Genomic DNA, 23,019 nt, shown 5'->3' with positions numbered 1-23,019 from the left:
CCCATGCTCTATACTTGGACTCAGCGAAGAACAGCAAGAAAAGGGATTACACGCACATAAGAGTGTTCTCGATATTGCCATTTTATCCTTCAGCCTTACTGGTGGATATATCCAGGTGAAAAAGTACACGAATAAAGGGTCGGCTTTCAGCTATAAGACCGACTTCTGCTGCATCCAGCAACCGAACGTTAGTAAGGCTGATGGATTCCATCTCATGCATCACATGATCGAGTACAGAAGGTATAAACAACGCCTTCGCATGTCAGCTCCTTCCGTTGATGCCGAGATAGTCAACTGGGCCACAAGCATAGCAAGGACACCGGATCATCGAAACCGAGCTGAGTTTTATCACATATAGTGTGAACTTGCCCAAGTGATCATGAAGCAGGTCGTCTAACAATCAGGGATGTTCTTCCACGGGCCAATGAGGTGGGAGAATGTCCGAGAACTGCTACTCGCTCAGCGTCTGGACCTGAACCCTTTCAAAAAGCTTGGGTCCTTCATCCCTTACTATGAAGATTGGAGCGCCGACATGGAGGAGTGATTGACGATGACAATGTGTGTTTATAATTAGTAATGTTGTCTTTCTATGAACTAGTATTCATCGCTCTAGTTAGTTAGTTTGTGTATGAGGAACTTCGTTATTTGTGTTTACTATAGGTTGCTTGTATTTTGCTAACTATGTCTCTTTGTGTTTCTCGAGTACATTATGTTGCATATTATCGTTGAATTCATCAACTTACGATGCAGGTACATAGATCAGAGATGGCGAAGGACTGTTATGTCATATTCATTGGGAGGGTTCCAGGAGTGTACGACCACTGGCCAGACGCTCAGGCACAGGTGGACACGTACACGGGCGCAAGCCACAGAGGATTCGACGGCAGAGCCAAAGCAGAAAAGAGTTACTTGAGGTGGATGCTACGGCAGGAGAGGGAGAAAAACCGATGCCTCAAGAAGTACTACATAGTCGCGCTCTTGCTCATGTTGATCGCTCTTCTCTTCTACATCATGGTTTAGATAGAGATGATGAAACTTATGGGGCAGCCATGACTTGTGTATCGCTATTTTCGAGATGTGATGATAATTGTGTTGGATAATATGATAATGATGGTATAAATGATGAGACTACTTTGTGTGTATGATATGATGAGAATAATGTGTGTTTATTATGATATGATGAAACTACTGTATAGAGCTTGCACAAATACATAGAGGGGGCACAAATACGTAGACGGAAATTAAATTCTTGAAAGCAGGAATATTAGCAGTAGCGCTGGTATATTAGTAGTAGCGTTGGCTTAGCAGCAACGTTTGTTGTATTCCAGCGCTACTGCTAACGTACATACCAGTAGCGCTGGTTTTCCAGCGTTACAGCTAAAACTTAGTTGTAGCGCCTTAACAGTAGCGCTGGTGGCAACGCTACTGGTATGGGTAAAACAAGTGCTACTACTAGGATTTCTCCTAGTAGTGAGGGCACCACCGAATGCCTCGATGAGGTGAAGGTGGACTACGAGCTCGCCTGCACCCTATACCGCTCGGCGTGCGCCATCCACATGAAGGCGTGAACCACCAACAGCTCTTTGTCGAGTTAGATTTTATGTTTGTCAATGTGTGTGTGTGTGTGCGCACGCGCTCGCGTGTATGTATGTGATGAACCGCGGTGTGTTCCTGATAAACTCGAGCATGGACAGCCCGGCCTGATGACGAGCCCGGCCGGAAAAAAATGGGCTTTAGGCTTGGCATTCGGGCCGGGCTCGGGCTTCATGTTCCAACCCGAAAGATAGCTCGGGTTGGGCTTAGGCTTCTCTTTTTAAGGATTTTGGACCGGGCTTTCAGGCTTTCGATTGGGCTTACACGTGCAAACAATAAGAAATAGCATTCAGGACAGGCTCAGGCTTGAGAAAAGAGTGTATTTCGGGCTTCGAGCCAGGCTCGGGCTTGAGAAAAGAACATCGGCCTTTTACAAGCCCGGCCCGAAACCCGGCCCGTCCCAACGTATGTTCAGGTTCAGTTCCGGACTATCTATGTAGTGGGAACATGTTTAATTTTTTATTTGCGGTATTAGTTCTACGTCGGGGATAAACTGCGCGTAAAATGTGAATCATAAATTGACCTTGCGAGTAGGGAATTTAGCATGTCTCCTAGAATTTAACACATTTGCGTATTTGTTTGTAAATAACAAATTGATTGATCCAAATTGAATTTTCAGTCACCTGATGCCTAGCACGACTATACGTCAGGTGAACTAAGAGCGTCTACAACCGAATCTACCTAGTTGAGTTTGAACTAAGAGCATCTACAACCGTGTCTATCTAATTATGTCCCTCAAAGTCTGGAGACGCCTCCGGTCAATGCCTGGACGTTTCTGCTTTCACCCGTATTTTCTCTCTCCAAAACAACCGTAGACCTCATTTTCAGGCCTCACTTTTTGTTTCTACATGTAACATTTCATCAAACACGTTTATATGCACATCGGCAAGTCGGTGACACTATAAGTGCAAGTTGAGGACAAATGAGCAGATAGCCAGCATGCACCAAACAGTTGGGGTCACGCCCCAATCAGGGCCGGACCAACAGTGATCTAAAATGTGTCACTGCATAGGATCCATAATTTTGGGGTCCCAAATTTTGTTTATAAATCTAGGAAAAAACCCTCTTCATCGCTCATTGCGGCGAATTGTTAGGGCTCCGCACAACGGCAGGGATGCTAGCAAAGACAAATGGGTTGGTCCAATTTCAGCTACAATCTGATCACCCAACCGGTTTTGGGAACCTTCTAGAGGTTCTTAGCCGGGTTTTTTTGGTTTTCAAAAACTTCTAGAAGGTTCCCTGAAGCAGTTTTTTTTCGTTTTCTTTTTTATTTATTCTTTTCTGTTTCTTTTGTTCTTTTCTGTTTCTATTTCAAAAAATGTTTTGGATTTTCAAAAAAAAAACTACAAATACAAAAAATGTTCTTAGATTTCGAAAATTGTTCTTGCTTCTAAAACATGTTCCAAATTTCAAAAAAATATCATGTTTCAAACTTCGTTCATAAATACATAAAATGTTTTGGATTTTGAAAAATTGTCCTTCAAATTCTAAAAAAAAATGCTTTTTAAAAAATGGTATGTATTTTTCAAAGAAAATTTTGGATTTTCAAAAAAGGTTTGGGATTTTTGAAAAATGTTTAAAAATTGTTCTACATTTAAAATTTTGTTCTGAATTCAAAAATGTTTAAAAAATTGTTCGTGCTTCCAAATTTGTTTACAATTTTTTAAAATATTCTCGTTCTTTAAATTTGTTCTCAAGATTCAAAAAATGCTCATGCTTTAAAAAATTGTTCTCCATTTTGAAAAAATGTTCAAAATTATTCGCGCTCCAAATTTGTTTAGGGTTTTTAAAATTGTTCTCCTTTTCAAAATTTTCTTCCCAAGATTCAAAAAAGTTCGGGATTTAAAAAATTGTTCGCGCTTCCAAATTTGTTCAGGATTATTCAAAATTGTTCTCGGCTTCGAAATTTGTTCTCAAAAATCAAAAGATGTTCATGCTTTAAAAATTTGTTCGCGCTTTCAAATTTTTTTGGGGTTTTTCAAAATTATTCTTCTTTCCAAAATTTTGTTCTCAATATTCAAAAAATGTTCATGCTTTAAAAAATTGTTCGCGCTTCCAAATTTGTTCACGATTTTCTTAAATTGTTCTCTGTTTCAAAATTTGTTCTCAAATTTCCAAAAATGTTTGTGATTTAAAAGTTTGTTCGCACTTTCAAATTTCTTCAGGGCTTTTGAAAATTGTTCTTATTTCAAAATTTTGTTCTCAAGATTCAAAAATATTCGTGCTTTCAAATGTGTTCACGCTTCTAAATTTGTTCACATTTTTTCAAAATTGTTCTTTAAATTCGAAAATTCATTTTGCTTCAAATACAAAAAGAAAAGGAAAAAAGGAAAGAAAAACAAACCAAAAAAGTAAATAAATAGAAAAGGAAAAAGGTGACAGAAAAAAAAGGAAACAAAGTTGGGCCGGCCTAGTCGGGCCGGTCCCTCTGTGCGGTGCAGGAGTCCCTGCCGCAAAGAGCGGCAGGTAGGAGCTCCCTAAATCTTGTAGTATTTCTAAAAAAAGTCACTCGCTGGTGTTGGGCCTCATTCGAGCGGGAGCTGGAGTTAGGCCTGAGTCAAGGCCTTGATCGATATTTCTTAAAAAAATGAAAACCACTAAATCGATAATATGAAAAGGCTACGGTCGGTCTAAAAAGGGTATCAGCGCAATAGAAAAAAAGATCGTCTTGTTGCCTTCGCCTCATCAGATCAATCAGATTTAGGTTGCTATCGTTGCCTCCTTCGTAGCTTCCTTTCCCAAATTTCAGAGTCATCGCCTCATCGGATCGATCCGTTACCGACTGTAGCCTTCAGTGCTTAGCGAGTCCTCCTTTTCGATTAACGTCGATACCTATTCCTAGTTAATTTTTAACAGGGATCATTACTTCGTTAGAGATCGGTATTTACCTCGTCGGTTATAGATCATAGTATAACAATTTAACCGGACATGACCCAAAATTAGGTAAATTAAACAATTTGTCTAATATCCAGACATTGACGTGATCTCCAACTAATATATGCTAATTTACAGTTTAATTTAATTTTATTCACCTTTTAAAATCTTGTGTTTCAATAATACAGATTTGCATCATCATGAAAAACATTAGTCTGGTTCCTATAATTGCTCGTTAACTAATTTTTTAATGAGATAAGGCCCTATTTTTTTAGTTTCGTACAGTGTCCCCGATTTTGCCGGCCCGGCCTTGGCCCCAATTACCGATCAAGAATCTGCCTCTACGACCACCCTCTGCAACGTGCGTACCAGACTGAGCTTCTATTTCCAGATACGTACAACATCGAGCGAGCACCTCTCAGCTTCAACCATTGATTCGCCGGCGGCCAAAGAGCGCTGCTCCGCTGCACGCCGTCGTCGCCTAGGTGAAATGTACGGGTCGAGCAAGGAAGAGCGAAGAGACGTTTACCTGTGGAGACCAGTGCCTTGTAGAAGAAAACAGGGACTTCACTTGGAAGAGAACTGCTACCTCCATGTGCAATGAATGAATGTAACCAGGTGATGATGCAAGGTTAACCGTGAACTGGAACCGCGAGGATGGGCTTAACTGTGAACTGCAATTATTGATCAGGCCAGTATGCATTTTTTTTTTACACAAATTGAAGCTGTATGTATGGACGTCAGCTCCGTCAGAAGCAGGCTCCGGTATGTGTGGCACCCAGGAACTGATGGCGGTGCTTTGCTCTTTCTAAAAGCTCAGGTGCAACATGGCATGTCGATGGATTTACCGGCAAAAGGCGATATGAGTTGAACTCGGTCAGGATCACCCCAGTGTAGTTTCCTCAAGCATGCGGTTCATCATCATGACGAGAATGATCCCTGCAGGAAGTCGTAGAGCTCCTCTGCAACTGCCAAGGGGTATTCTTCCTGCGGCAGAAGCGCGCCCGGGACCTCCACGAATTTGGTCACGCCTTTGGCGCCCTTGAGAGCCTCCATCTCGGCCTTGGACCTCTTGGGGGAATTCAGCGTCGACACAACTAAAACAGGGACATCTCCGTCCAACTTGGCAAACAGCTGCAGGAACTCTTCCCTTGACTGGACAGGGTCGAGAAGGCCCGTCAGAAACGCAGCAGGAACATATCGCGCGCCTTTTCTTTTGGTCAATTCGTAGCGGCTTTCGACGATTTCCGGTGTCACATTCTCAGGGTTGGCATACACATGGGACTTGTACTGAGACTGGATGGACTTTTCGTTGCTCACCAGAACATTGTACATCATCCAGCCGATGGCTGGGGCCCTGAGGGTTCCTCGTAGAAGCCCGTACCTGTTATTAACAGGTCAAAAGTTATTTTAGTCCGATCAGCCTGAATCTTATGCACTAGCAGGCCAGGTATCTGTAGAAAAATGGCTAATATGGGTGATCATATCGCGTATTATCTACTCCCTACGTTCCTAAATATAAGATCTTTTAGAGATTACACTATGGATTACATACGGATGTATATAGGCATCTTTTAGAATATAGATTCACCTATTTTACTTTGTATGTAATCTATAGTGCAATCTCTAAAAGGTCTTATATTTAGGAACGGAGGGAGTACATTAGTATTCATTCTGTGTGATTTCAATGCATACTGCTTTAGGTCACACCTACAATCCTTCTGCAGCGCTTAGACATGACTCCAGTGGGGGCTGACCCTGTCGACCGCGGCCCTCCTTCTCCCGCGACATGACTCCAGTGGGGGCTGACCCTGTCGACCGCCGCGAGACCCTCTCCGGCGAGCGTGTTTCCTACGGGGACCGCTGGTCGAGCTCGGAGAGCGACTCCTCGGCGCGCTCGTACAGAGATGTCGCCCGCACTCCGCCGGCCGCTGCCGCGTCGCCGGCCGCCCTCGCTCCCGGCCGCCTTGCGCCTGCAGCCCGTCCCCCCGCCAAGGAGCGCCTCGGACCCCGCTCGGAGGTTCACCGCGTCTCGGGCGGCCCAGTGCTCGACGCCGACGGCTTCCAGCAGGCTCATCGCAGAGAACGGCCTCGTCGCCAGCGTCGCGCTGCGCCGGCCGCGCCTTCGCCTGCGCGCCGCCGCAGCCCCTCCCCTGAGGAGCTCGTGGGGCCTCTGCTTCCGGTGTCTTGATCACCGTCACTGCGTCAGGCACTGCCCCAACGACATCCGATGCCGCCGCTGTCTCGCCTCTGGCCACGCATCCCGCGACTGCGATGGTCGGCGGCTTGCGGCCGCGCCACCGTGGACCAGCAGCCCAGGTCTCCTCGCGGTGCCCCTGCCAGGGCGTCCCCCCCGACGACGCGCCCGCCCGCTCCGATCCCCACCGCTGTAGCCCCTCCCCTGCAGCGGTCTCGCCAGTTCGATGATGCCCCCGCCCGCGTGTTCCTGGCCCAGACAGAAGAGATGGACGAGGCGGAACTGGTGCTCGGCCACGCGATGGTGGCCACCGTCACGGGCACTCGGCCATCTGTGTCCCTGGTTGAGGTGTCCGAGCTCGTCATGTCTTCTCTGGAACTGGAGGAGGGAGACTTCTCGGTTCATCAGCATCACCCGGAGGACTTCCTGATCCTCTTCTCCTCCCTCGCAACCATGAGAAGGTTCCGCGGCGAGCACTTCTTCAGCTCGTCGCGCTTTGCACTGTCCCTCCGGCCCTGGTGCAAGCTTGCCCACGCCGGCGCTGGCGAGTTCGAGTACCGCGTCGAGCTGGAGCTCCGCGGCATCCCCGCCCACGCCTGGCTGCTCTCCACGGCGGAGCACGTGCTAGGTGGCAGCTGCTGGATCGAGCGCCTGCATCCCCGTACGCGCTCCCGCGAGGACATGGCCGTCTTCCGCGTCACCGGGCGCGCACACGACCGGGCAGACATCCGGCGCGCCGCCACTCTGGAGATCATTGAGCAGTTGCCCGGCCGTGTCCCGTCAGAGGCGCCAGACATCAGAACGCTCACCTTCCCCGTCTCCATTGCTCTCACTAAGGCGGAGCTGATCAGGGCTGCTCCGGCCATCGCCCAGGACGCTGCGGGCAGCGCCGGAGACGGTGAGGACGGTGGCGCAGACGGCCGGCATGGCCCCGGCAATGGGCATGGTCACGGTCCTGGCCCTGGGCCCGGGCGCGCTCGCCGGCGTGGTCGCAAACGCCGTCGTACGGCTGAGGCACAGAATGGCCGGGCCGATGGTATGGCAGTGGACGCGCTCGCGCCGCTCGCGCACGCACATGGCCGCTCCGGCCATTCAGACGGCGCCGGCGTGGTGGCTCCCTGGCCGTACCAAGCCGCGCCACGGCAGGGGTTGTGCCCCAAGCGGGCTGGCATGCTGACCTGGCCCGGTCAGCAGGGCCCAGCACGCCCTCGTCACGGCGTCGGGAAAGGACACCAGCAGGCGCGTGTCGTGACGCCCAAAGCGGCTTTGTCGGTCCCTCTCGCAAAGTGGCGAGCACAGGCGTGGAGGACGGTTCGGCCGTTCGCATTGGGACAGCTGGCGCTCCCCCGTTCGCTGCTCAGGGCCACGATGCGCTGGGGCGTCGACGTCGCGCACGACCGAAGCAGATACGGACGGACCCACTTCTGCAGCAGCTGATCCTATGCCCTGTCGGGATCGTTGCCTGCTGCGGCTGGGGCCCGCCGAGCAGCGCGTGAGGTCGGCCGCTGCACCGCCTGCACCCCGGTCGGGGCAAATCGAGCCTATTTCATCCCCTGCCGCTGCTGCACCAACAAAGGCCCTCTTTGACCAACCTCCTCGGCTAATTTCGCGCGCCTTTGAGGACAGGGCGGGACGCGCATCGCCCTCCCCCGCCAGCTCTGCTGACGCCACCCCGTCCCTACAAGCCAGCTCTCTGGAGGCGGGGCCCGCGGCCGTCGTGACCGCTGTCACCATGCCAGCGCCCTTGGATGCCGATGGGACCGAGCCCTCTGGGCTGGTGGCTTACGTCGTTGTTGCTGGGACCCTAGCCGAGGATCCCCTGCCCGCTGGGGATACGCCAGCTCCTGCAGATGCGCACACGGCAGGAGAAATGCCCACGCCCGATGGCTCGCCTGTTGTTCGGCCTGTGCTGTCCTTGGACGCGCAACAACAGCAAGGACCAGGCGTGGATCCCCCCCCCCCCCCGTGGCCGCGGCCACATCTCCATCCTGCCGAGGCCTACCTGCCAGCTGGACCCTGGGGCGTATCCCATCAACAACCGGGCGCAGCCTTCGACGCCAGGGCGCTTTGCTTCGCCGCCGATTACTCTGCAGAGACGCCGACCCTGTGTAGCCACCAGACAGACATGGACGCTGGGGGCCTTCCTGTCTGCAGCCACTAAGCAGCTAGATGCGATGCTGCCATCTCCCAGGAAACGCCAGCGGCCCCCTCTCAACTTCAGTCCCAGGAGGGGACGTTCCGCCGCCGTCGTCGCTCCGGCACCCGCGGCCCTCACTACGGACAGAAGGGCGGTGGTGCAGATTCTCCGCACCCTCGGGATCGTCGGCGCAAACCAGCAGATCACCCCCGTCGAGATGAAAGCATATGACGATATGTTCGCCGCGTCGATCAAGCTTCCGGCGCTGCATGCCATAGCCGCTCTCGTAGACCGTGTGATCCCTGCAGGCCTGTCACTGCCGGCTGGTGATGCCATGGCATGCGCGCGCTAGGCTGGTGGTGCCTGTAGTCGACCTCGTGCTTATGTATCCAGGACCCCAGATAGTGGTTTGGAATGTCAGGGGCTTCAACTCGCGCGCTAGGCGCTATGCTATCCGCTCACTGATATGTACCACCAGTGCATCCATTGTATGCCTCCAGGAAACTAAAATGACGTTGGTCTGCTCGTCGATTGTGCTAGACACTCTTGGGTCCGAGTTTGATGGCTCTACTTATCTCCCTGCCGACGGCACCCGCGGCGGTATTCTCATCGCTTGGAAGAGTAGGGCTGTCACCATCTCCGACCCCCTATTCACCCAAAATGCGATCACGGTCAAAGTGTGCGCGCCCAGTGGTGCACCGTGGTGGCTTACCACGGTGTATGGCCCCCAAAGCGACCCCGACAAGATACTGTTCCTGCAAGAGCTGCGGGACATTCGGGCTGCTTGCCCGGGCCCTTGGATGCTATGCGGCGATTTCAACCTCATCTACCGTGACGCGGACAAGAGCTCTGGTACCCTGAATCGCCGCATGATGGGAAGGTTCCGTCGCGCCATCAACGATCTTGCCCTGAAGGAGGTATACCTAAATGGGCGCCGCTTCACATGGTCTAATGAGCAGACCCCGCCGACGCTTGTGCACCTCGATCGTGTTCTCTGCACCACGGACTGGAAGGATTACCACGGAGAGTGCCACCTCAGATGCCTTGCATCTGTCGTGTCTGATCATTGCCCCCTGCTGTTGGACTGCTCCCCCATGCCCACGGCCCACAGACGTTTCTGCTTCGAGTCTTTCTGGCCCAGCCGTGATGGATTTCACGACACGGTCGCCACAGCCTGGAGCTCCGTGCATGACCCCGACCCCTTCTAGCAGCTGGTTCGGCGTCTGCAGGCCACCGCCCGCGCCCTTACGAGTTGGAGTGCTAGGTCCACGGGCAATGTCCGGGACAAATTGGCCATATGCCGAGAGCTGATCGCCCGCTTCGACCACGCGATGGAGAGTCGCCTGCTCTCCCCGGCAGAGGACTGGTTGCGCAAGCAGCTCAAGGTGGCGTACCTTGGGCTAGCTTCTCTGGAGCGCACCATCGCGCGGCAGCGCGCCCGCATCTCCTTCCTGGCCGAGGGTGACGCCAACACGAGATTCTTCCACAAGCAGTGTACGTTCAGGCGTCAGAAAAACCGCGTGCACAGCCTCCTAGTTGACGGACATGTGCTATGCGATCATGAGGAGATGGCCCAAGCGGCATTCGCGCACTTCGACGGGCTACTGGGCACTGCCATGGACCGAGAGCACACACTGGATCTCGAGCAGCTCGTCACGGCCGATGACCTTGGCAGCCTGGATGCGCCCTTCACCCCTGAGGAGATTTGGGCTGCGGTGCAGCACATGCCGGCGCACAAGGCACCAGGGCCAGACGGGTTCTCTGCAGAGTTCTTGCGGGCCTGTTGGGGCGTTATCAGGCAGGATATTCTGGATGTCTTCGAGCAATTATTCCTGCTTCGTGGGAGAGGGTTTGGTAAGCTCAACCAAGCCCTCCTGACCCTGCTGCCAAAGCGCGCGGATGCACAAAAGCTGGGCGACTACCGGCCTATCTGCCTGATCCACATCATGGCCAAGCTATTCGCGAAGGTTCTGTCGTTGCGCATCGCCCCCAAGCTGGACAGCCTAGTCAGCCGCAACCAGAACGCATTCATTGCCAGACGCTCCCTCCACGACAACTTCATGCTCGTCCGGCAGTCTCTCCGAATGCTTCACCACTTCGGCGCCCCGTGCATCATGCTCAAGCTCGATCTCACGCGGGCTTTCGACTCCATATCTTGGCCGTTCCTCTTTGAGATGTTGCGCCAATATGGGTTTGGGGACAGGTTCACGGAGTGGATAGCCATCCTCCTTTCCTCGGCCAGCACGCGGGTCATGCTCAATGGCGTGCCTGGCCCCCCGATTTGGCACCGTCGCGGGCTGCGTCAAGGGGACTCCACATCACCGCAGCTATTCGTTCTCGTTGTCGACGCGCTGGGCCGCCTCATGCATCGGGCGCTCCAGGCCTGCATACTTCGGCGGCTGCACCCCCGACGTACTGTTTCGGCCGTCTCACTATACGCCGATGACGTGATGTTGTTTTGCCATGCTGAGATGGATGAGGTGCTCGCGGTGAAGGGCATCCTAGGTATTTTCGAGGCCGCGTCGGGCTTGCAGGTCAACTATGGCAAGAGCTCGGCCACGACCCTACACGGCGACGAGGAGAGTGCTGCCTTGCTGGAGGCGTTGGGCTGCCAGGCGGCGAACTTGCCCATCACCTACCTGGGCATACCGCTCACCACCAGACGACCCACAGCAGCTCAGATGCAGCCGCTAGTCGATGCTGTGGCTGGCCGCCTCCCGACATGGAAAGCATGGCTCATGAACAAATCTGGGAGGTTGGCATTGGTCAAATCGGTCCTCAGCGCGATCCCAATCCACCAGATGCTCGCCCTGGCGCCCCCGAAAAAGACCCTGAAGCAACTAGAGAAGATCCAGCGCGGCTTCCTCTGGGCTGGCCGTGCGGCTGCTCAGGGAGGACACTGTCACGTTAACTGGCGCGCGTCAGTCGGCCTCTCGCACTGGGAGGGCTGGGCATCCGATATTTGGAGCGCACTGGGCTTGCGCTTCGGCTGCGGTGGCTCTGGCTATCTAGGACGGACGCCGACAGAGCCTAGAAAGGCCTGGACATGCAGTTCTCCAGTGAGGAGCTCGGCCTCTTCTATGCCTCCACCTTCATGGTGCTAGGTGATGGCCGCACGGCGCTGTTCTAGGAAGACCGATGGCTGCATGGGCAGTCGATTCGCGAGCTAGCACCCCTGCTGTACCTATGCATTCCCAAGAATAGGAGAAGGGTGCGGACGGTGGCGGATGGCCTCGCCGGCAACGCGTGGGCCCGAGACATCCGCGGCGTCGTGGGGCTTCAAGAGATTGGCCAATACTTGACGACATGGCAGCGCGTCACGCACACCACCTTGTCCGCCGAGCCAGACAGGCTTGTCTGGACATGGACTGCTAATGGAGAATACTCGGCGCGATCATGCTATCAGGCCACCTTCCACGGATCCCTCGCTTGCCATTCCTGGAAGTTAATCTGGAAGGGATGGGCTCCGCCGAAGGTCAAGTTCTTCCACTGGCTTGTGAACCTAGACCGATGCTGGACCGCGGACAGACTCGCCCGTCGCGGCCTCCCTCATCACGCCCGATGCCTGCTTTGCGACCAAGAGCCAGAGACCATTCACCACCTGCTACTGGCATGTCCCTTCGCGCGGCAAGCCTGGCACGAGGCTCTTTCCTGGCTGCGCTTACCAGCCCCCACGCCGGAGCAGGATATCTCCATTCAAAACTGGTGGATTAGGGCGAGAGATGCAACACCACCATCACTCCGCAAGGCGCTGAGGTCCACCACACTGCTAGTTCCATGGATGATCTGGAAACATAGGAATGCGTGTGTATTTGATCATGCCACTCTGTCGCTCTCCGAGCTCGCGGATGGAATCAAAGATGAGATGAGATGTTGGGCTAGAGCTCGGGACAAGGGGCTTAGGGTAGTCTTGCCCCCATCCTGGGATGTGCATTGAGTTACTTGTAATCTGTTGTAACCGTCTCCTCTGAGACTGACTTTCCCTCTTTTCAATATAAAGAAACGCACATCTCTGCGTTTTCTCGAAAAAAAAATCTTAATGTTTCCACAGCTTCACAATTCTCACAATTCTGGGTATGTTTCATGCCTATGACATCTGCCTAGCACATTTTTATATTCACCCTTGACAATTGACATACACAGTGAACAACAAATATTGTGAGGAAAGGGTCAGAGAATATAGCCATAGCCCATAGGCATGAGACTTGTAAATGGAGTGTCTGCAGATTTTGTAGTCAAGACAGCACAGAAAAATGCAAACTGTTGCTGAAAAACTGGCAATGAAGTGCATTGGTAGTGGTGATCTTGGTATTATACCATTATCTTAAAATAAACTCAACAAAATGAGTGCCCTGCCTCCACCTGATTTGAGTATAAACAAAGTTGCACAGATGACAGAACACGGGAGTGCCTATAAAAGTATTCTCTGGCAAATATACGTAATACCATAAGAACTAATAAGCGCAAGTTTAGTACCTTGTTTCCATATCAGAACCTCGGCCAAATACAATGGGAAGGGGTCCAGCCCAAGTAGGTGCAACAGCAGCAACCGCAGATGGTCTGATAAGGCCTTTCCCAGCTGCACGGATAGCTATGGTTGCTGCATGACCACCTCCAACAACTACCAGTTCACCATCTGAACATAGTGTAGACAGTGCAAGTGTACACCCACATCGTTAAGTCACTACTGAGATTCAAAGAGAACAAAATTTTCAAAGTGATTGCCGGTACTGAATAATTGAAAATCGTACTGAGAACAGCAGTCAATCTGACAGACAACGATCAACTAGAATTTGTTTTCTGCTTCCTGGCATATGTTCGTACTTGTTAACATTGACAAGAGAATATTCCCATGGTGGCTTTGGCTGTTCTGCTCTACTCTATAAGCTTCCTTTAACTACATTGCTACTCTACCCATGAAGTACTAACATACGATAATTATGTTCAGAACCATAACCGTAAGATGCAGCATAAAATGGCCAGCCAGCTTTCATGTACTAGCCAAGAAGAATATAACCTGGAAACACTTTCTCTAGAATATTTCAGTTAGCTATGAATGATAACGTTGGGCAGGCATAATTTTGTGCATACCACAAACATACTACTTCTGGGCTCTAGTTGAACCACTAAACAGTCTAAACCATACATGTACTTTTCATAACAATGTTCCAACTTCCAATAAGCATATGCAGGTAAAGTAGGAAGGTACCATTAAAGGATAGAAGAATGAGTCATATTCATGAACCAAATAACCGTAACCAGAGCAAAGTGCATAGAATCAAGTACTAATTCCAGGAAAGATGCTTGCAATGACAGACTACCAGTAGACTGAAAGAGTAAATTCTGTTTTACCTGCATCCGCCACAGGACTATTTGGTGAGTTCAATAGCTGAACCAGAAAATTCTCCATCACATCAGCATTATAGTTCAGTGATGGCCTGTCTGAATAACCCAGACCAGGCCAATCAACAATAGTAGCACGGTAGCTGAGTTCTCCTTTACGTGTCACAATATCTTTGGCAACCACCCTCCATTCCTCCACTGTGCTAACATCAGAAATCGTAGGGATCATAAGGATGTTCTTCACATTCTCAGCAGTCCCCTGATCATGTTCCTCATAGTAAATGCTTACTGGTTTATCCTCAAATGTCCACTGCCAATTCCCACTCTAGAAAAGTATACCAAATAATGTTACAGACAGATAATAGCACATGGAGACAAAATAAAGTTGCTCCTGTGACCACAGTTAGCAGTCCAATGTTGAGATATTTGCCTCTAGAGTAGTCGATATTCACTAAGGAACTTAACTTTAACAAATGGATGCACAAACCATTGTACTAGCGGAATCTGTTGAAGTAAACATGGTATCACGAACTTCAGGAATATTTTGTACATATTATAGTACTAAGTTCAGCACAATGTGGTCCACTCTTTGTCGGCCATTGCCTAAGAGGAAACCTTCTGATACTTGGGATCAATGCTACAATGTAACAGTGGTATCGATGAGGATGTTAACCCAGTATCAAAGCAGTGTGGATGAACTGGCGGCAAGCATCTGACATTCTCTGTGACAACAAGGTACCACAGAAGGTCAAAGGTAAGTTCTGTAGGACGGCGATCAGACCTGCCATGCTATATGGAGGGGAGTGTTGGCCTACTAAGGGACAATACATCCAACAGAGTGCCACTGAGATGCACATGCTAAGGTGGATGTGTGGCCATACAATAAAGGGCTGGATTAAGAATGGGGGAATACGTGATAAGGCAGGGGTGACACCAATTGAAGAGAAGCTTGTCCAACACCAACTACGGTGGTTTGGACATATCCAACAGAGGCCTGCAGAAGCACCAGTGAATAGCGGTGTTCTAATTTCTAAAGAGTAGTGAAAATACTAGGAGGGGTAGGGGGCAACCAAAGTTGGCATGGGAGGAGGCGGTAAAAAGAGACTTTCGGGACTTGAATGTACCCAGAGATTCAGCCCTTTATATCACTGCATGGAATTCAGCAATCCATGTACCAGAACCTTAATTTACATTCCCTTACTTTGTTTACATGTACTTAATCCCTTCTTATATGGGTTCACATAGGTTTCTTGGGTTCCATCCCTAGCTTACCTCAACTTGCTTGGGACAAAGGGCTTTCTTGTCGTAGTACCAAGTTCAGCACAATGTGGTTCACTGTTCAAGTCTTCAAGGTCATCATGAAAAAACTTAGCATTCTGTTTTGTTTGGCTCACAATTCCTACTTCCAATTTGTTTCCTCTAAAGTCAATTCCTTATGTCCTGACCTCTCATCATTGTTACTATAGGAGCAACATGACATCAACTTCTCTCTATCTTAGAGAACATGCAAGTACATGCATAAACTCAGACATGCATGCCAATTAATGAAATCGACATAGCAAAATCACCGCACTAGCAATCAAGTAGGTAGAACCGAAGATAAGGCCCTGGTATGACACCGACTGTGAATAAGAACTAGAAAGAAAGTAGATGTGCCAGACCATTAGGGAACACTGCAACTAAACCAATTAAACGGACCAACTACTACTGGATAAGCAGATGAAAGGAAGATAAAAAAGGAGGAAGCATCGGTGCATCCTACTCTTAAAGAGGTACCTAAGGTTTTCAAAAGAAAATTGGCAATGTAGAGAGCGCACATTTTATTTACATTTAAAATTTCAAGGCCCAGCTAGACTGATTTGGAAGATATGAAATTGACAAGTAGCCAAAACATATGCTGATGGTCAGTGAAAAATCACCACTCATGCACATTTTTTTCTTTTCCATCTCTTCAAACTGAGGTCGAATTGGTCTTGAAATTTTGTATAACTTTTAGACATGGAAGCAAGGAGGTAGCACAAAACCTCATATGGATGTGACAGGGGAGAGAGAGAGAGAGCAGGCTTACGGTATCCTGGATAATGTGAGCCAAAAACGTTAAACAATACTGACCATGAAACACAACACCTCATATGTATGTGGACAACACCGCACTACTGACCATGAAACATAACATCTCATATGCATGTGGACAACACCGCACTGCTGAAGATACTTCTTCCATTCATACTGTAAGTAGTATAGGCTCTGTTTCATTGTGTAGTGATTCCACCTTGTCAAGAAAAAATTACAGCAGTGTTTTGATAATTTGACCCAACAGTCATCAATCATTAGCGTCATCATAGATTTGAGATTTTCTCTACTTCCATTTCATACTGTAAGTAGTATAGACTCCATTTGTTTCGTGTTACAGTTGTTAGGAAAACAACTTATCTGTATTGAAGGTCCAAGGAACATATATATATTACACATGACTTGAGATGCAAGGAAAGTAAATGTAGACTAATAAGGACTCCTAGACTAATACTAATAGACTAATAAGGACTCCTAGACTAATACTAATACTTCCTAACACCCCCCCCCCTCAAATGCAAAGCGTATGCAATAGCATTGCATTTGAAGAAGTGTAATATTAAAAAAAATATGATAATCCAAATCCGCGCCTTGAGAGTGTCGTCGTAGCATGAAGAGTCTTCAAAACTTGTCGAGTCGCCGAAGGAGAGAACAAAGAGATGGCACATCAGAGGTAGACACCGCATCACTTGAAGATACAAGATAAGTATCAAGAGAAGATGTGTTGTCAAAAGAAGATGGCACATCGAGAGGAAGACACCGCATCACTTGAAGATACAACATAAGTATCAAGAGAAGATGGGTTGTTAAAAAAAGATGACGCATCAAGAGAATAAAGCATTGTGCAGAAAATCATAGTCCACGACAACCGTCGGCGAAAGAAGCTCGACGGATAAGGCACGATGGACGTAGATCGACAATGCAAAAGAAGTCCAGAAAATCCTATAGAAAACAACAAGGGCAAATAAGCCACAAAAGTTGTATAGAAAGGATCAGGACCGGAGAAAGACTGACGGACTAAGGTATGATGGACTCGCATGGCATGAGAAAACACAAAATATGAACGGATTTGGTGGACGCGGCGGAAAAAAAACTGAAAAGCATATACGAAACTAGATGCGATAGCAAGCATCAGCATGTGAGCAGCGGTAGTAGCTTATAGAAAAGCGCCAGCAAGCATGTAGGCAAGCAACACAGGATAGCAGGAGGAAAGCTGCACATGGGACAACACGCAGCCATGCAAGCAATGCGTAACAAACCCATGTAGAGCTGTATCAACACAGCAGCAGGCACGCGGACCACCAGAAGCTACCAAGCAAGTAGCTTGCATGGGCGGCGGCTGGATCCCACGAGCGGACTTACAGGCAGCGGCCTGAGGTGAGCTTCGATGTGGCAAGATGTCCGTGCAGACCGATCTGAGAGGCTGCGGTTGTTGGACAAGCTGTTGTGGCTCGATCTGGAGGCTGACAGCAGGGACTGGCTTGCAGGAGACTTGGCTGACGGGTGAACGCAGCAGACCGACGGGCAGATCAGGTGGGCACAGCCATGGACAATGGATCCTGGAGATTTGGAGAGGGAGGTGACGGGGCGCCAGCATCCAATAGCAGAGCATGAGATCGATCCGCAGACGGGATCGAGATCTGATCTGGCGGCGGCTAGGGGCGGCGGCGGCTAGAGACGCGGCGGCTGGAGACGCGGGGGAGGACGCGCGGCGGCGGCTGGAGACGCGGTGGTAGGGGCCGCCTGCGGGAGATCTGGAGGGAGACGGCGTCACGGAAGGCCGGCTTCAGCGGCCGCGTCAGGTCGCTCCATATGCCGCACGCGAACGCCATGCTCGGCCCGCCGCCGTCAGGATTCGAGGATCCGTCCAGGAGACCTGCCACGGAGTCCTGTAGCTCGAGGTTGGACCGCACGCCTAGGATGCGGAGGATCTCTTCCAGGGTCTTCCCACCGGCGCCAGCGGCCAGGAGCGCCAGGACGGCGTGGATGGAGATCAGAGAGGTTCACGGCCGCGAGTCGCTTGATGAGGCGCAATAGAGAAAGCGGCCAGCGAGAGAAAGCGGCGCAATCGAAGATTGGATCGGGAGGGCGAGTTGCGGCGCCTGAAAAAAATAACCTAAGCTCTAATACCATGTTAGGAAAGCAACTTATCTGTATTGAAGGTCCAAGGGACATATATATATTACACATGACTTGAGGTGCAAGGAAAGTAAACGTAGACTAATAAGGACTCCTAGACTAATACTAATAGACTAATAAGGACTCCTAGACTAATATAATACTTCCTAACAACAGTAATCCCACCTTGTCAAGAAAAATCTACAACAGTGTTTTGATAATTTGACCCAACAAGTCATCAATCGATAGCGTCAACATAGTCTCTAGGGCTAAACATCTCGCACAAGGTTAAACTGGTCATTCAATCAATTATTAATTTCTGTGCCACCGCAAAAAAATATCTCTGTGATAACAGCCTTGAAATGACAATAGGATGAAGTATAATTGGTTTTACCAAGGAGGAAGTATATTGTGTTACAGGCTACAAAATGTGTTGATTCATAGCATGCCGCATACTTTTGAAAAAATTAGGTACACAGCATATGATGTGTCATGTGGGGCAACAACAGTGTATCAAATTCAACTCAAAAAATTGCTATATCTAGGAGTGTATAACACAAAAATTATGACGCTTGGACGGCGCGTAAGGGCGTTTCTAACTGATCCCCTAAAAGTTAGTGGAGTAAAAGTAAAGTTAGTGGAGTAAAATTTTATTCCACTTACGGTGGCTGCACCTAGCCGATCCCCCATAGTTAGAAGAGTAAAATCAAATTTGTGGCCGTTTTGCATACTAGCCGCACAAACACAATCTCTACACAATGCATATCTTAAAATCATTCAAATGAAAGCATGGATAGCAACAATCGTCATAACATAAAGTTTCATCACCGCGTTTTTCAAATTTAAACATGCGAAGTTCACCCAAAAGACATCACTTCAAACACAATGTTCGAGATCATCAAGGCCAACGGTTGCCGAGGACTCCAATGATGCGAGGAATTCGGCCGTGTTCATCTCCGCTCTACAATGTCAAAGCAAGCACTATAAACCATCACTACCGATCACGAACAATCACTATCGAATTCCAACAGGATGCGAGGTTTTTACCCTGTTGGCATTTCATCAAGCACTCGGCGGTCGCGTTTTTTGTTGCCGGCTGTTGCCGCCGCTCGTGACGGAGCAGTCGCCGTAGGGGCAGCCGGAGTTGCCGCACGATGCGTAGGCTTTGGACGAGGCGGCGCCACGGTCTTCTTCTTGGCGGCCGCCTCGGCGAGTGCTGACGCCGCCGCCGTCGGCTTTCGAGCTCGTATGCCTCCGGTAGGTGGGCCGGGAGGGCGGCGCGCCGTTGCCGAAGACGCGGTGGCCATGCCAGACACCATTGGTGCGGTTGGAGGCGCAGCTTGGACCCCGTGCTTCTTTGTCATCCCCAGGTCCGGCGGGGCGAGCGGGGGGTATTGGCTATCCATTCCGGGCCGGCTCCAAGGTCGTCGGTGGCGGCGGCAAGGAGGGAGGGAGGGGGGCGGGGGCAGGGGTGGGAGGCAGTGCGACGCGGGAGGGGGAGACTGAGCTTTACTCGGAAAATTTGGGGGGAATGGGGAGTTGGAGTAAAAAAATTACCCCCTTACCGTTTTTAGGGGATTAGCTAGGTCGTAAGGTAGTAAACTGAAATTTTTACTCCCTTATGGCCTTTAGGGGATCGGTTGGAAATGCCCTAAAGCTCTGCTAGGCATTCGATTATTACTTTTAAGCAGTAGTATATGGAAGTTCTAGAGACTTAAAACCTAGGAGTACCAAACAACTCGAGATCTAAATCCGCGTGAATAAGTTGGCGAACCCCAATCATGCTAAGACTCGCGGCTTATTGAACGGATTGCGCAGCCACCCGATACAACGATTCCGATGAGCCCAAATCAAGTAGGAAGCAAAAGCAGCGATTTATGTCGATACTTGCACTCGGCGACCAATTGTTCGGCGAACTCACCTTGGAGGGCGAGTAGGCGGGCTTGGAGGCGGGAGGGGCGGCGACGCAGCGTACAGCGAAGCGCCTCGCCGGCCGGAGCGGAACCAGGCGGCTGGAGGCCGTGACGGCGGGGGCGAGGAAGGCGGCCGCGGAGGGGCGCATGAGGGGAGCGGGAGGCGGAGTCGGGCGCGACGAGGGGAGGAATGGAGAGGAGGCGGACGACGTGGGCTGCAGTGGACTCGGGAGCTCGACGACTGGAGCCTCGCCGTCGTTTTGTTGCGCCCATGCCTTTCCTCCGCAGCTCTTTTTTTTTCACACCACTACTTAAATTCCTTATTTCAAACAAAAATTTAAATTCCTTAGACCACTTACTCTCTTTCTTTAAGGAACTTCCTACAGTTCAAATGAATATATGTATTCCAGTTGATTTTTTTTGTAAGATTTGAAATCCTACGACATTTTGGGACCCGTTTGTGCAGCGTGCAGATTGACGAGATTAGCAGCGCGGGGCTGATAAACGATCCGGGGCCAGATTAGCAATTTCGCCTGTGTCCAAGAATTTTTCATGTCTCTCGTGCAACCACGTTTATTGTACTACCTGTAAAGATTTCCTTGTTGTGAAGCCATGTTTCTTTGGTGGAAGCCATGCATTCACGTGGGCACTTCACATCTCCACATTTCAGTTTGACGATTGGGCAGCGCTCCAGAACAAAACAAGCAAAAAAATCAGTTCAAACAAAAAATAGCGGCTTGATCAGACTACCTTTGGGCCTGGCCCGTAATTGGTCACTCTGTTGCATTTGATGGGCTGATAAGGAACTGGTACGGAAAACCGGCTGGAGTGCTCCCTTGCAAAAATCACTAGGGTTTTTTTTTTTAAAGTTAGCAAGAGAACTATTAAGATTCCATTGCAGAAGAAGAAGCCCGATAGCTGAAACTGCTCGGTTTGTTAAAGAAAAATCAGGCAAAAACATGTACAAAGGACATACCACACCTAGCTAAACTAGGTCTAAAGCACTACATGGCATACAAAAGCGGTAAAAAACCAAACAAACAGCAGGAACATCAGCGATAAAAGCGGCGTCATCATACATCACCGACCGCGCTCACGGCCCGACGACTTCGACTTCGCTGCAACATCACACAAATGCACCAAGCTATAACATCGATCATGGCGGCCACAAGCATATTGAACAGCTTCGGCGACACCGAAGAGAAAAGACATATCCGTAGAGGAGCAGACATGTGTGCCGCTCCGGTAACAGCCAGCCGCCAACGAACGCGCCACCACGACCCAACACCATCCTATCACCGCCAACTCCGGACTAGGCACGGTACCACACACACCATGTCCCCATCAAGAGATCAAATCTCCATAGCGATGCTTCCAACAAAAAAACGACGTGAAGGACGCCATCATTGCCGATCCAACAAAGCAGATCTAGGTTTTCACCCAGAGACCGGACTCGAAGACGAGAGAGGTGCAAAGTCTCCTCGGTGAGGCCTTCAACAAGGAAACAACACCCACGGGCGTTGCCATCACCGTCCAAGAGCAGGATTTTCATCCGGAGAAATTGCATACCTACGTCGGGAATAGCTCCCCGGACGCACCCACCGGCTGATCTGGAGCTGCCCCTCCTCACGTCCAGGCCGGAGCATGACGAAGCATCAACATCCGCACCGCACGCCGTGGTTGGCACCACATCTCGAGCAGCCACGGGCCAGGAAGGGCCCAGATCTGGCCGGCCCTGCCCGCAGCCGCCATAACTCACCCATCGGAGGCGCGACAGAGGAGCGTCGCCTCCAACCTCCACCAGCACGTGTCGCAACCTGCGCGCCCTCCTCTGGCCCGGACGGGCGTGGATCTAGCCGGCCCGCAGTAGCCAACACCGTGTCCATGGCCCGTTGCTTCAGCATCTCGAGTAAGGTCGCCGCACCAAGCCTCCATGGACGCTCCACGCACTGACCGCCAGCATCCCCGCCACCACAACAGCCTTGGCTGAAACCAGCCCAAGATCCAGCTGCCACCTGTCGAACGAGGTCATGCCTCAGGAAGCCGGCACTGGCAGAAAAACGCCTTGCCGCCGCCGTCCCTGGAGCCGGTCGGACTTCGCCGACTAGCCCCTCAGGCGGCGGCAAGGGGAGTGATGGGAGTGGGAGGGTGGCGGCGGCGGATTTAGAGTTTTCCCCCGATCCTCAGATGCTTGTAGATTGTTGCGGTTGGTAAAAAAATCACTAGTTAAGGAACACTTTTTGCAAAGATTACTTTCACCTCAGGCTGCAAGTGGGTCTATGAATGGGACTCTCACCTTTAACCCACTTGGTCTCGTAGGAATAACCAATAATCCCGTCGCAACATACAGAAATTATCTGGGAACAAGTGGGATCCCACTTAGCTGAGGAGCTTGCACTCGACTCATGTTGGCTAGGCTTGAGATTTTGTACTGAACTACTAATTATATGATCGATTTAACTTTTGACACATGGCTGCCACCTGCTCTGCTCCTCTATCACGCCACTGTTGCCGGCGCCAGATATCACCCGGAACAAGCTGCTCAGGTGGCCGCGGAGGGCGTCCATGAGCTCGGCGCCCATGTACAATGACACGTTGAGGAGATTGCACTCGGCGGCGGGACTAATGTTGCTGATGAGATGAAGCAAGTTGTGCACCACGTCCACGGACAGGAGCGTCTTTCTGTCGACATCATCAAGCTGGATGGAGCAGAAGTTGGCATATGAGGCGACTAGGTTGGCGAGGATGGTGGTGGAAACTTTATTGATCCG

General features: G+C 50.5%; 1 protein-coding gene across 1 annotated transcript; it reads right to left on the bottom strand.

The window, feature by feature from the left end:
- Positions 1 to 5,125: 5,125 nt before the first annotated feature.
- LOC123398282 lies at positions 5,126 to 20,507 on the bottom strand. Its single transcript, XM_045092763.1, has 4 exons — positions 20,257 to 20,507; positions 14,154 to 14,469; positions 13,278 to 13,437; positions 5,126 to 5,851 (listed from the first exon to the last, which is right to left on the bottom strand). Exons 1-4 carry the CDS (start codon positions 20,395 to 20,397, stop codon positions 5,389 to 5,391), a joined length of 1,080 nt encoding a protein of 359 aa, XP_044948698.1. The 5' UTR covers positions 20,398 to 20,507; the 3' UTR covers positions 5,126 to 5,388.
- Positions 20,508 to 23,019: the final 2,512 nt, after the last annotated feature.

Source organism: Hordeum vulgare, chromosome 5H (assembly GCF_904849725.1).
Source record: "Hordeum vulgare subsp. vulgare chromosome 5H, MorexV3_pseudomolecules_assembly, whole genome shotgun sequence".
Classification (NCBI taxonomy): Eukaryota; Viridiplantae; Streptophyta; class Magnoliopsida; order Poales; family Poaceae; genus Hordeum; species Hordeum vulgare.
Note: the sequence above shows the minus strand (reverse complement) of the source record. Positions and strands in the feature narration are given on the sequence as shown.

Excerpts from the sequence above, each read along its gene's own strand:
- LOC123398282 (XM_045092763.1), bottom strand. The coding sequence starts at position 20,397 with ATGCGCCCCTCCGCGGCCGCCTTCCTCGCCCCCGCCGTCACGGCCTCC. Across the intron at positions 14,470-20,256 it reads CCGCCTACTCGCCCTCCAAG|AGTGGGAATTGGCAGTGGAC; the intron begins GTGAGTTCGCCG and ends ATACTTTTCTAG. Across the intron at positions 13,438-14,153 it reads TAGTCCTGTGGCGGATGCAG|ATGGTGAACTGGTAGTTGTT; the intron begins GTAAAACAGAAT and ends CACTATGTTCAG.